Source organism: Hemicordylus capensis, chromosome 2 (genome assembly GCF_027244095.1).
Source record: "Hemicordylus capensis ecotype Gifberg chromosome 2, rHemCap1.1.pri, whole genome shotgun sequence".
Classification (NCBI taxonomy): Eukaryota; Metazoa; Chordata; class Lepidosauria; order Squamata; family Cordylidae; genus Hemicordylus; species Hemicordylus capensis.
Genome location: NC_069658.1, coordinates 192,800,731 through 192,815,403, shown reverse-complemented (window position 1 = coordinate 192,815,403; position 14,673 = coordinate 192,800,731). Strand labels below are relative to the sequence as shown.

Below are 14,673 nucleotides of genomic sequence, written 5' to 3'. Positions count from 1 at the left end.
GAAGGAGAAGAATTTATCTCAGTCTACTTTCTCCACTCCATGCTTGATTTTATAGACCACTATCATGTCTCCCCGCAGTTGTCTTTTTTTCTAAACTAAAAAGCCCCAGGTGTTGTAGCCTTGCCTCCTAAGAAAGGTGCTCTAGGCCCCTGATCATCTTGGTTGCCCTCTTCTGCACCTTTTCCAGTTCTACAGTGTCCTTTTTTAGATGTGGTGACCAGAATTGTACGCAGTACTCCAAGTGTGGCCACACCATAGTATTGTATAAGGGCATTATAACATTAGCAGTTTTATTTTCAACTGCCTTCCTAATGATCCCTAGCATGGAATTGGCCTTTTTCACAGCTGCCGCACATTGAGTCGACACTTTCAACAAGCTATCCACCAGGACCCCAAGATCCCTCTCCTGGTCAGTCACCAGCAGCTCAGATCCCATCAACGTATACTTGAAGGTGGGAGTTTTCAATAGTGACTGCCTTACAACTAGATTTGGATGCAGTTCCACCAAAGCATAATCAGCGAGTCTGACACTGTGTAAAACACACACACACTTTGGGGAGGCAGGGAACATTATCTGCTTGGCTTCTGGAATGCTATTTCCTTCACCACCACCCACTCTTTGATTTGATAAAACTGAGGGGTGTTGTTTTTTGGTGGGGGGGGGGTTTCTGTCAATTTTACCAAAATGGCCCCCTGCCACCCCCCTTCAGCAGTACACTTGCACACAGATGCCTTTAAGAGATGGCATCAGTGAAAGTGAGAAGGAATTCCTATGGCTGCCAGTTTCACCAGAAGCAGGGGAGTTGAAGGCGGCAGTCATGCAGCTGATGATGCCTCCAGTCATAGAAAAAAGAAGAACTGAGAAGGGAATCATGCTGTATCTATTAATGCAGTAATGATGAAAGATACTGCCCCAGGAAGAGGAGAGGTTAAAATGTAAACAAAAACCATTCCCAAATATGTACAACTCTGGAGAAAATGTTGCATGGAGGTCTAAAAATATACTTAAGATAGACTGCATCTGTTCACAGACAACTCTCTCTCACACTCACTCACTAGGAAGGTTTAAATACAATAGTAAATCCATTGTCCTGCTTAGCCACAAACTGTAAATTGATTTACAAACCTGACACATTTCAAACTGTATTTCTTTCTCACATGCATGCCCTCCAATAGCAGGGAAGAGGTTCAAAAGCAATTTGAGTGGTGCATGTTAAATTGGAGAGCTAGTCTACTCAAACAGCAGTTCACATGATAAAACTTTGCATTTACGTAGCCCCTTAGAGTGTTCCACACACTTTACCTCCCCCCCACAACAACCCTGTAAAGTAGGCCAGTATTATCCCTAAATTACAGATGGCACACCGAAGGAGGAAGGAAGTGGCTCACCTAGCGAATCCATGGGTGAAAGACAAGACTTGAACTATCTGTTTCTTAGCTACTACACCAAACTTGCTCTACCAATGTGGTGTGCTACTGACTCACAAATGGAGCAACTGAAATGTCTCACTTTGTGGCCATGATGTATGCCTCAATCCAACGCTAGCAGCCATCCCTATAAACTGCCATTACCAAATATATGAGATTATAGTTGGCCCCTTGAAGCAGTGTTCATGTTGCCCCACTAGTATGGCAAATGCCTGGAGTCTCCATCCTTCACCCAGGTAAAAAACAACAGTGACCCTAAACTCAAGCACAATTCACTATGCCGCACTAGTTCTCACACTACCATCCCTGCTTTCGTAATATTTATGATTGACTAAGTTAAGTAGCCCCAATCTCTGGCCTGTCCTTGAGGTATCCCTTTGTTTGCATCCCCTCTTTAACCCACCCCGTGTCGCACAGGATCTGAACAGCTGCTCTTCAGGTTGCCTACAATCCACTTCCTCAGGGAGTTGTTTCTTCCCCATTTTCCTGCCTCCAGCTGCAGGGACAAGAGAGTCTGCCTGACGCCAGAAATCCGGCCTACGTGGGCAGCCAGCCAAACCTGCAGCCCTGTCATTTTCTTCCTGGCTGTGTTAGGCCCCTCTTGTTCCCAACGGCCATCGCCCTTCCTTAGTCCAAAAAGAACAGCAGGGAATTCCCACAGGGAGCCTCCTTCCTCTGGAATTTCTTGTCAGAAGCCAGTGATCTGGCAGGCAGAGGAAAAGGCCATTAGAACTCGGGGACTTCACTCTAACGACCTATATGTTTGACGTACGCAGCAAGGCTTCCGTTTGCACCATGGCTCAGTTTGTCAGACATGTTTTTTATACCAGGAGACCGTAACCACCTTGGAAATAGCCGAAAGAGCAGCCAGCACCTCTGAACAAGCACAGAGCGCCTTTCTTTCACTACCAAGTAGCTATAGCCCAACTCTTGGATTATAAGGGAGGGCCTTTTCTGTCGAGAAATATAGCTTCCAGCTGATTAGAAATAAACCACTGGCTGCATCCCCACCCCCGCTGTTCCATTGGTATCCCCACCCTTCCTCTGAGGAGGTCACATCATCAGTTTCACCTCATGACAATACAGCTGAGGTTTCTTCAGGCCAGGAGACAAAGCCTTGCCCAAGGCCATCCTCGGCCCATTCTAAAAGGGAAGCGGGCATGTTGACAAGTATTTGTTACTATCCCCAATCTTCTATAAATGTTTTAGTCAACAGTCACACTTCCCAAGAACAAAGGATCAACTTAAAAGAGTAGTATGGAGCAGTATGGAGGAGAATTGGAGTGGGGTTTCCAAAAGGCAGTGTTGACATAAAGGAGAGGAAAGAGACCCCTGCCTGCCGTAAGAGACACTGCATCCTGGGCAGATTATAGAGGTGTATGACATTATTCATGGAGTAGAGAGAGTGGACAGAGATAAGTTTTCTCCCCCTCTCACAGCACAAGATCCAGGGGTCACCCCATGAAACTGATGGCCAGGAAGTTTAGGACCAACAAAAGGAAGTACTTTTTCAGATAGCACATAATTAATCTATGGAATTCTTTGCCATGGGATGAGTTGATGTCTACTAGCTTGGATGGCTTTAAAAGGGGTTTGGACAAATTCATGGAGAACAGGTCTAACAGTGGCTATTAGTTGGTGGTTATAGGCCGCTTTCAGCCTCAGAAGAAAGGGGCTGTTCACTGAATACCAGTTGCAGGGGAGCAATAGCAGGATAGAGGGTATGCCTCTTGCAGGATAGAGGGTGTGCCCACACCTCTTGCCTGTGGTCTTGGGCCTGATTCCACAGGATTGTTCTTATGAGGGGGCAGGAGAGCACACAATTATGGGGCGGGGGGAGAACAGCTGTCAACAGGCAAGTATCCTATGTAGTCCATTTCTAGCCCTGCACAACATAAGTTCTGAATGGGATGATTCAGAGAAAGGTAACAAAAGAAGGAGAGACAAATTTGAGACATGGTATCAAGGCCACTGATGTTTTCAGGAGCCAATATGGTATACTGGTTAAAGTTGCAGACTCCGACTGGGAAGACTGGGTTCAAATCCCCCCTCAGCCATGGGCTCACTGGGTGATCTTGAGCCACTCACTCTCTGCATCTAACCCACTTCACAGGGTTGTTGCCAGGATTTAAACTTATACACCATCCTGAGCTGTTTGGAGAAAGGGTGAGATTAAAAATCAAGAACCTTGCTTATATGTTGCACACCTACAAATTTAACAGTGGACTAATTGCCCTTTCAGATGAGGGAAAGCCATGTCTCACTGAGGTGATAATAAATGGGCACCTTTCCATTCACCTTTTCCTCACTCCAATTATGGGAAAACACAGGTTTAGAACCTAGTAGTGGGGAAGCTCCTGGCAATCTGCATTGCAAGGCAATTTAAAAGAGGGAAATTAACAGGTGGAGGAAAGCAATTTAGCTCCCTTTCCCCTGCCACATTTCTGTTCCTGATTAACCTCAGGGGAAGCAACTGTTTAAAGGAACTCGTTTAAAGAGGTCGTTGGACTACCATTACATGTATCTGTGTGGAACATGAAGTTTGGGCCAAGTTTTAGTGTTCATAGATGGAAATAAGGCAAGACAACCAACCTCTGCATAGCAGGCCATTACTCTTCCCATTTTACTTCTGAAGACCCGAGGTGAAGAGATTGCATTAACCAACACCACCCAGTGAGTTCATAGAGATGGTGGGACCGGGTTACAAGTCTGATTAGAATAGACTCCCATCAGATTCAAGAACTACAGGAAGGAAGGTGTGTTCTGAGTCTCCTAATGAATCCTTCAGCGTCTCTATACATGAACCATTCTGCACTCCAAATGGCAAGTGCCCTATTGACTTGTAGCTCTTAAGTGGTACAATGTGCGTCATAGGACCAATCAGATGCTACACACCAAAGCTTCTAACATTACCCCAATGGCTCTGTGTAAACTCACTTCCAGAGGGGCAACGAGGAGAGGAATGGAGAACTAAGGGGTCAGGTAGCCATGCAAGAAAGAGATGGTCAGCCACCCCCCCACACCAAAAAAAAGCATAGCCACGTGCTGAGGCCCACTCTATACATGGATCAGATTGAGGTGGGAATGCAGCAACAGGACAGGCTATGATTTCAGATTGTAGGTGGTGTGTGGTATGGAAATAAAAACCAAACTAGTATTTAATGCTGCGATTGTTATTTTTCACACACACCATTTTCTGTAAGTAGAAAATTAACATAGCAGGGAGTGGCTGAACTAGAACCTGTCTCACGACTGTGTTTGGTTTTGTTTTTACTGTGCAAGGAGTTTGTTTCTTTAACATGGAGGAAACACTCAAAACATATATATCCTATCTGCAATCTGAAGTGGTTGGTACAGTCCACCCTACCACCTTAGAATTCTACCATTTCATTTTGGTGCATGTGCAGAACAGACCTGACACACTGATCCTAATCTAAAGATCTTGGTTTTGCAAGGCTCTCCCAAACAAGCTGATGTCTGATGCTGTCAACTGTAATAGCACTAAAAAGGGGGGGGGGCACCTGAATTCACAAAACTGTTGATTTGAGGAGGTCACCTACAGTGTTTAGAGGGATCCTCTAACAGGGATTTCCAGATGTTGTTGACTACAACTCTGAGAATCCCCAGCCAAAAGAAACTGCAGCTGGGAATTCTGGGAGTTGTAGTGAACAACATATGGAAATCCCTGTTGAGGGAACAGTGGTCACCGATGCAGATTGCAGTTGGGGATGGGACTGTAGCTCAGAAGGTCCCAGGTGAGATCCCTGACATATCCAGGTAGGGCTGGGCAAGACTCTTGCTTGAAACCTTAGAGAGCCTCTGCCAGTCAGCGTAGACAGTACTGATTTTGATGGATCAATGGTTTGATTCAGTCGATTTCCATGTTCCCTTTGTTTTAGAAGTGCATGCATAGCCATATTTGTGGAATCAATGTAACTGGTTGCATAGTTTCACTACTTGCCTAAAACTACCATGAGGGTTAGAAACATTTAAAAAAATAAATAAAAGCAAGCTGAGAGGTTTTTTTAAAGAAATCTAAATTCAACAGATACTAGATTTTTTTAACCACCTGCAGAAGTGGTTTTAGCTGTAATTTGGCCTCATGTAAAGGGGAAAATAAGCTGCCTAGATCCTCCTTATTACAACTAATATATAATTATTTAATTGTGGGTTGGAGTACAAAGCCAATGTATGACTCTGAGAGACGGAATTCAGGGTTTAACAGCCTGAAGGATAATCTGCTCCCTCTAAACACATTGCCAATTGTTGCTTCCCTGTGTGTGAATACATACAGCTACTTGCACATGCGCAGGATCATCATATAATCTATGTGTGCATAACATGTTTTCCTATATAATGTAATATAAGGATAATAATTAATACTAGCCTCAGAATTACTGAGATGGTATGTAAAGACTTTTGCACACTCCAAAAGCCCTCTGCAAATGCTAAGTATTTATAACTGGGAATGGGGCTGTAGTCAGTGGGAGAGCATCTGCTTTGCACATGGGAAGGTCCCAAGTTCAGTTTCTGGCATCTCCAGGTAGGGCTGGGAAAGACTCCGGCCCGAAACCTCAGAGAACTGCTGCCAGTCAGTGTAGACAACACTCAGCTAGATGGACCAATGGTCGGACTCAGTATAAGGCAGCTTCCTATTTCCTTCCTGCCTTGCATGCAGTTTTTTCGAAGTCTAGAACTGACCTTGATGAAACCCTCACTTAGCCATGAAGTTACTGGGTGCCCTTGGGCCAGTCATTCTCCATTTCTCAGTTTAATAACTCAGAGAGGTCATTCACACAATCAAAAACTGAGGCTCTCCACACGAGCAGTGTGGAGAGCCGTAAGGGGTATGGCGGGCAGAGCAGGTCAAGCCCACTCTCCCCACACACCAGCATCTGCCTAGCCCTGGGTGGCCAGATTGGCCACCCATACAGTCACCAGCTCTGTCACAGAGCTGGTAGGGGCAGTGGGGATCGGGGGCAGCCTGGCCCCCGGAAGTCCCAGAATGCCCCACGCAAGTGGATGGGGCATTGTGGGGAGACCCCCGAGGCCAGGGGGCTTGTTGTAGCCTCCCAGTTGGGGGTCTCCTTGTGACCCACACCATGGTGACTCATGATCAAAAGAATGGCGTTAGTAGAGCGCTCGCTCCGCTAACCTCATTTTAGGGGAGGGGTACTTTGGAGGGCTAGCAGCCGGGGAACACACTGCTCCTTGTGCTGCACACAACCTCCCCAAACCAGGCTAGGCTCCCTTAGCCCAGTTTGGGGAGGTCATGAGAATATCCTCATTGTGTTCTACCCAGGTTTGGGAGCTATGTGTGCTCCCAGTTTTTGGTCGTGTGGAAGCAAGGTAGGAGGAAAACCTGGGTAGCTTTTCCTCCTACCTTGCTTCCACACAATCACTTCTACCCAGGTTTTCCTCTTACCTTGCTTCCACACAACTGAAAATTGCTTCTGCACAATTGAAAACAGCTCCCAAACCCAGATAGAACACAGTTTTTGACTGTGAATGACCTCACACAGAGGTCATTCACACAGAGTTATAGTGAAGACGAACTGAGAGTTTATGTTTATCTCACCCTTCCTCCAAAGAGCTCAAAGAAAAATGTATCCCACACTGCACCCCAATTATCCCCATAAAAACCCTGTGTGTTAAGTTGGGTCAATCACATTACTTAGCCCAAGATCACCCAGAGAGTTTTAAGGTTCAGTGGGGGATTTGAATCCAGGTCTCCCCAATTCTAGACCAATACTCTAACACTACAGCACACTGTAAGGACCTTAAGTGGTGTAGCAGGGAAATGCTTTACTAACAAGCAGAAGGTTGCTGGTTCAAGTCCCTGCTGCTACTATATCAGGCAGCAGCGATATAGGAAGATGCTGAAAGGCATCCTCTCATACAGTGCAAGAGGAGGCAATGGAAAACCCCTCCTGTATTCTTCCAAAGAAAACCACAGGGCTCTGTGGGTGCTAAGAGTCGAAATCGACTTGACAGCACACTTTACTTTACTTACAGCACACTGTCTCCAAGATAACCCTGAGCTCCTTAGTATATAATTGTGATTGACAAACAAATAAAATGTACATAGTGACTAACCATTAGCTGTACTGCCCAAGTTAGGCTGAAACAAAAACCAAGCAAAACCAAACCACCACCGTCTGCCCTTGATCCAAAGTAGTACAACAATAAAAAAGCAGACCAGATTCTGTAGATGTTAGTACAGGACTACCTTTGAGTTTGTTTGTTAGACCTGTGCTAAAAGGTTAGGCACAAACACAGACTCTGATTGTGGAAAACTGCTTTACGTCCTCTCTGGAGCCAAGAACACATTGATCCCAGCCTTTCTGTACCAGTGGTTTGCTATCACGTTGCCTCACAGCGGCTTGTAGAACCAGCTCTGGGCACAGCCACAAACATCCTCCTTGCCCTGGCTGAATCGATATGCTAACTTGAGGTCAAGCAACCTCTCCCTACCATTAGGCACAACCACAAGAAGAACCACCCAGCAAAAGCTCAGCCTGGCACCCCTAGAGACCCAGAAGATTGGGTACTTACCCATCGAATACCCTGGATCCTCGGGGCACTGCCCACCTGCCCCTCCAGCTGGATTTGATAGCTGCAGCTACGGAACAAGTGCATCTTTCTCCAAATCACAAAGAGCAGGTTTGCTTCAGGGATGGGGTCCACGAGCCCCCGAGGGAGCTGGGGAAGGTCAGAGATGTCACCAAGTGGAAGCCCAGCATTATTTCCACCTGCCCTGCCCACTCCAGGCCATCTTTCAGAACAAAGGAAAGAAGTTAGAACTCCCTTCTCTTCTCCTCCATTCTGCTGGCACCCCAGGAGGGCCAGGTGTATGCACGTTCTACAGGAAAATACTTGAAGAGCAGCAGTGCCACAGAAGCAAATAACCATGCAGCATTTATACAGTGCTTCAGTGTATTCAAAACACTTCACACTGATTCTCGGTTGATTCTCAGCAATCTTTACATCAACCCTGTAAGGTAGGTCAGTTATTAATTACTGTATGAGTGTGTTATCATCCATTATGTACAAGTGTCTGAGCACATCTACATGTGTTAATTTTAAAAGTGAACCTTCAAATACAACGTAAGATGGAACATGTACATGCAGTGAATGCAATGCGTGAATGCTACACAGATTGTACGTGTGTTGAACAGAACATGTGAATAGGGGGATACCTCTTGCATTTCCCAGCCGCCCCCACAAAAAAACCCACTCTGTTTCTACTATATACCCACCAAGGGATAACTCTTCATGCATCAGATTAAGTGGGCTCTGGTTCACAAAGCTTATGTTACAATAAAAGCTGTGTTTATTATATGGTATATAGATATTCATATCTCACCACCTTTCGGCTATTCAAAGGATACTCATGAAGGCGGCTTATGAAAATTAACACAGAGAATAATTGGTTAGCCTTAAAGTGCCACAGGACTCGGTTTTCCCTGCCACCCTCCTGAAGTCAGAGCATATTACAGATGAGATTTCAGCTCCTGGTTCACGGCTCACTATCTTCGCCACTACTGTAGCTTTTCTCTGGACCCCTCTGGTGTCTACACATCTGCCAGTTTAGGAGGCTGCTTGGGGACTCTAGGCTGCGGAACCTCCTGCCACGATAGTTGTATCCTCTGCCTTTAAAGATGTTTTCTGCTACAGCAGACGTAGTCCTCTCAGCGCCCACGCATCCAAGCAGGTGTCCGGGAATGGAAACCCTGAAAACCTCCGTTTTGCCACAGACAGGTCGATTCCTCGCCCGAATCCACACTCACCTTCATGGCCCGTGGTGGGGCGGCATGGAGGAGCCCGAGTCGGCACAGAGAGGGGCATGTAGTAGCGGTTGGTTGGTTCGGATGCTGTTTGTTAGGAGACAACAAGCAGCGCGGAAGGCTCAGCAGCGCGCAGGAGGAGGAGGAGGAGTCCCCAGGCAGCCACCCAGACACGCCACCGATTCCATCCGCACTGAGGTTAAGCCGCGGTGCGTGCTCCGAGTCTGAGCAAACTCATTTGCTGGCGCGCGCGCACACACACACACAGAGCCGCCCAGCCCAGGAGTACCAGGATCTGGCTCCCGGTTTCCTGGTCTGACACACAGTCCCGTGTGGAGGACTGCGAGGCCGCCGAGAGCGCGCGTCCCTGCGCTCGCTCGCACCTTCCCTCTCTGCTCCAGACCCGGGAGCAACAGCAGGAGGAGAAGCGCCGCCAAGGCTGCCGCCAGCAGGAGAGCGCAAGTTGGCCCCGCGCCCGGGAGCTCTCAGCTGGAAAAGCCGCTCATTTAGAGGCGGGGAGCTGCGCCGCGCGCGCACCGACCCAGCCCTGGAGCCGGCCGGGCAATGACTGACACGGCAAGCCGCGCCATTTCTGGTCGAGCGAGTCCTGAGCAGTTCAAAGCCGCCGCCACGGCGGCTTCTTCTCCCGGCAGGAAGGAAGCCGCAGGCCCCTCTCTACCTGCCCCCAAGAGCCTTTGCTGTGCCGCCGAGTCCCGCAGGAGGAGCAGCCAGGCTGGGGGGCTTTTCGGGCAGGATGCTGCTGCGCGCCGCCTTTGTTGTCTCCTTCCTCGCAACTCGAAGGGACTTTTCATGCCCAGACTAGGGGGACTTGCTTCCATTTGCCTTCTCGCGCTCGCCTTTGAGTGACCCTGGCTTCTTCCCAACTAAGGATTCAGGGCAGCTGACATGGTTTCCCTCATTTTATTCTCGCAACATTTTATTCTCACTTGAGAGGCGCGTTAGGCTAAGCAAAGGAGCCGGGCTACTGGGGTTTAAAATAAAGCCGAGAAGGGCTAGGGACTGGTTAATGGAACAAGAGGAGCTCATGAACTGAGGTGTGTTCCCTCTTCTCCATAACAGGAGGTCCCAACCTCACTGGCATATAGTTCTAAACAATTAAGCGGGCATGTAGACAACAAAACATAGCATGTCAAAGGCACAAATCCTTCCAAAGAAGAGTGTTGATACAGTACCACTACTTACTTTCTAAGCACCACACACACTTCAAAGTGCACTGCTGCATGCAGGGGGCCTAGCTATAATTAAGCAAAAGGGTTCAAAGAACATGGGCCCCCAGCTCCTGAGGGCCCTCCAGATCCATTCCTCCCTATTTTCTTCATTATCTCCCTCACTCTGGGGGGCCACCAGAGAGCAGCATGAATACAGACCCCCTCTTCCCTAGCACGCCCCTGGCTGCATGCAGCCTGATCAGGGGCGTAGCAAGGCTGGAGTGGGCCCAGAGACAAGATTTTAAAATGCCCCCCCGCCCCCACTCACTGAAACTCAGCTCATGAAGTAAAGAAATCTTAAATGAGGTTGAATAGTGGTAACAAAACGCATATATATAGGCATCCTATGTGCCACAATAGAACATCATCCTAAATTATTTTTTTAAGGTTTTGTAAATTGTGGACGATGAAAGTCATTTAATGGTACTAGAGAAAGAGAGGCTGTTCTGGTAGCTCCAGGTCTTAACACTCACATCAGTTTTGGAGGATGAATACAACTGAAGGAAGCCCGGGTGGGTACGCGTCTGGGGAAATCAGTCATGTGACTTGCCTCTGGGAGGCCCCCCAAGGCAGTGGGCCCCCAGACGACTGTCGCCCCTTGCCCTATTATAGTTATGCCCCTGAGCCCAGTCCTTTGCATGTTTAAAGGTAAAGTGTGCTGTTCAGTCGCTATCGACTCCTGGCAACCACAGAGCCCTGAGGTTGTCTCTGGTAGGAGTGGTTTACCATTGCCTCTTCCTGCACAGTATGAGATGATGCCGTTCAGCACCTTCCTATATATCGCTGCTACCTGATATAGGTGTTTCCCATAGTCTGGGAAACACGATGGAAACAGTCTGGGACTAGCCCACCATGGAAACAGTCTGGGACTAGCCCACCATGGAAACAGTCTGGGACTAGCCCACCATGGAAACAGTCTGGGACTAGCCCACCATGGAAACACCACATTTGCATAGTCTGGGAAACATACCAGTGGGGATTTGAACTGGCAACCTCTGGCTTGATAATCAAGTCATTTCCCCACTGCATCATCATGTTTACTTGAAAGTAAACCCCCTGAATTCATTGGGATTCTCTGACATGCAATTAACTACCCTGCAATTAACTATCATAGGAATCTTGGATAGATTCAGGAGCAGGCCTTTAAACCTTGCTAAGCATCTCCCTCCCCACCCTAACATGCCATCCCACATTGATACCCAAAACTGATACCTGCTTGGATCACGATGTGTCCATTCTTCTGGATTCATCAAGAAATCTATGGGGGCACAAAGGTTGGGAGGGAGGGTAGTGTGGTGGTATATACATTAAATTATGGCATACCCCATATCTACAAGAAGGATGACACCCTTATGTCTGAATCAGGCAGCCTCTGCATTATATAGCACTCAGCCATGGTACTACATGGAACTTTCTTGGAAACCCACAGGCTCATGCAGTCTCCCCTCCCATATGTGAGATGAACAGAGTGAAAATTTCTGCTGCAAAATGGCTATTTGTTTTGGGGCCACAACTTAGTAAGGGGTTAGACTCACCCTCCCAGGGTACCATGGCCCCAACCCAAATTCCATCCCCTTCACCGATGTGTTTAGCAAAACAAACATGACAAATCAGGACATGTAACCTGAAGCACATCTCCTGCTTCATGTGGGTTTTGTGGGTTTAAAAAAAAAAAAAAAAAGACTACCCTGCTTTTCTTGCAGAAGCTAAACTAAAATTACTTACAAAAATAAGCTAAAGACAGGGTTTTGAAACTTAAATTAAAACCAAGCAAACAAAGATAGCAGCATAGGCAAAAATGCAAAGATATCAACAGAAAAGAAGTAACCTATTGAAGTAATCCCCCCCCCTTCAAAAACTCACTGAAAAATCCATGTTTTAACTTGGCACCTGATGGAGTACAATGTAGGGACCAGCTGTGTGTCCAGCAAAAGGGTGTTCCACAGAGCTGATGCTACTGATGAAAAGGCCCCACTCTTCTCAGATGCATGCCATACTTGACAGCAAAGGTACCCATAGCAGGGCCTCAAATGATGACCAGAGCATGTGTATGTGTTCTCCTGCATGTGCCTTTGCAGGTACTTGGGTGCCAAACTGTTTATGATTTTCAACAAGACAGGAATCAGCACCTCGAACTGAACCCCAGAAACAAATAAGTAGCCAATGTGGATTGAATAACATTGGGGTAATAATATGCTTACAATGGGCAGTCTCTGCTGATAGCCAAGCTACAGTATTAATCTGGACCAGCATTTTGGATCAAGTGTTATTTGGCTCTCTGTGATCTTAAGTATGTAAAAGATGGAATCTTCTTGCAAAAGAGCAGCTGACAGCTGGTGATGACACATCCAGAGATGGAGGCCTGAAGCTGGCAGCACCAGCAACCCATATAAACCAGTGATATTGAACAATATATGTATTTGAAGTTCTGCGAACTATTATGATGAGTTGTTTCAACATTCTACCATTATAAACCCTGAACATTCCATTGGTCATCAAATTGAAACTGTATGCCAAATGTATCTAACCATTTGCAGATATCAGCTAAGTGTCAAGTGACAGCACTTCTTCAAATTTGGTACAGATCAGATATAAAATGGTTGAGAGGCAGCCGTTTAAAGATTGAACCTTAAACTCTAGAGGACAACTGTTGAACATAGGAAGCTGCCATATACCAAGTCAGACCAATGGTCTATCTAGCTCAGTATTGTCTTCACAGTCTGGCAGCAGCTTTTCCAAGGTTGCAGGCAGGAATCTCTCTCAGCCCTATCTTGGAGAAGCCAGGGAGGGAACTTGGAACCTTCTGCTCTTCCCAGAGCGGCCCCATCCCCTGAGGGGACTATCTTACAGTGCTCACACTTCTAGTCTCCCATTCATATGCAATCAGGGTGGACCCTGCTTAGCTAAGGGGACAAATCATGCTTGCTACCACAAGACCAGATCTCCTCTTTGTTTCAAGCTTGAAACAAAATGCAAAATCAGTTTCATGCCTAACCCTGTTTTCAGGCTACCCAAAACATCGCCTAACATGAAATTATAAACAGATATCAAAGCAATAATTATACAAGTGTGAACAGGGCATGTGGATAGGCATAATCCTCAAATTTGTTTCACTGGTTAATAAATAAAATCCAATTTCTTAAAAGTTCATCAGAACCTTTATTCTTCTTTGCTTGCCTGCAATATGTTTATTCCATATACAGGGCTATATCCTAAACAGGCTTGTACTAATCAAGCAGTGTGGGACTGCAAGATTTCTAAACAGAAGACAGAGCCTAGCTGCAGTTAAAGAAACAAATAGCCAGTGTGGTGTAGTGGTTAGAGTGCTGGACTAGGATTGAGGAAGACCCGAGTTCAAATCCCCATTCAGCCATGATGCTAGCTGGGTGTCTCTGGGCCAGTCACTTCTCTCCCAGCCTAACCTACGTCACAGAGTTGTTGTGAGGAGAAACCTAAGTATGTAGTACACTGCTCTGGGCTCCTTGGAGGAAGAGCGGGATATAAAAAGTAAAATAATAATAATAATAATAATATACAACTCTATCCTTTAAACAGCCAAATATTACTATCAGAAGTAAACCTTTTTACCCCCAGATAATGATATTGGTCTGAGATTTTACACACACACACACCCCGCTCTTGAATGCACAAGTGTTCATGAGAAAATCTAAAACTATGACAATCCACTGCTGCTGTAGCACTGACAGAGTACTGTACTGCAAGGAAGAGATCAGCTTGACTGGGTACAATATAGCTCCTGTAATGTAAACCTTTTGGTTACTGTTCCAATTCCCTGAAGCCAATATCTCCACATCTAAAGGCAACATACCAGGCCTATCTTGAATCAAATACAAGGAGTTGTTACCTTTAATCATCCACTAGTTTCGGAGCAACAACTGAAGCACCCTCACAAACAAGTTGCAACCTCATTGAGTTTGATTGATTCAGTTGTTAACCAAGCTGAAACTAGAGTCACATCACATGAGCTTGTAAAGTGGTTTCTCAGTTAAACCAATCCTACTCTATGATGCCACTACATTACAAATCTATCAAGCGGTGAATAATATCCCTACATCTGACACCAACCACAAGTGACAAGATTTGGGTAATCAGCCAACATGAAACAGTGAATTAACCAATTACATCCTAAAGTGCCGAGTGTCACCACCAGGCAGATGGAGAGAGCTTCCATTCAGTCCTGGCTTATGCCAGTTTTTACTAGCACAAAT

The 14,673-nt window shown here is 46.4% G+C and overlaps 1 protein-coding gene across 9 annotated transcripts in view; it reads right to left on the bottom strand.

The window, feature by feature from the left end:
- RAPGEF3 (Rap guanine nucleotide exchange factor 3) overlaps positions 1-14,326 on the bottom strand; it is an 83,639-nt gene extending 69,313 nt beyond the window's left edge. Inside the window, exons 1-2 of one of the 9 annotated variants that reach the window (XM_053299585.1) lie at positions 9,219-10,074; positions 7,984-8,130 (exon numbers count right to left, since the gene is read on the bottom strand). In XM_053299585.1, the coding sequence (XP_053155560.1) occupies positions 7,984-8,130; positions 9,219-9,224 (153 nt within the window). In that variant the 5' untranslated portion in view covers positions 9,225-10,074. Of the gene's footprint in view, positions 1-2,499; positions 2,734-7,983; positions 10,083-14,309 lie in introns of those variants that run through there. The other 8 variants (XM_053299587.1, XM_053299588.1, XM_053299589.1 and 5 more) reach the window with 8 other exon arrangements.
- Positions 14,327-14,673: the final 347 nt, after the last annotated feature.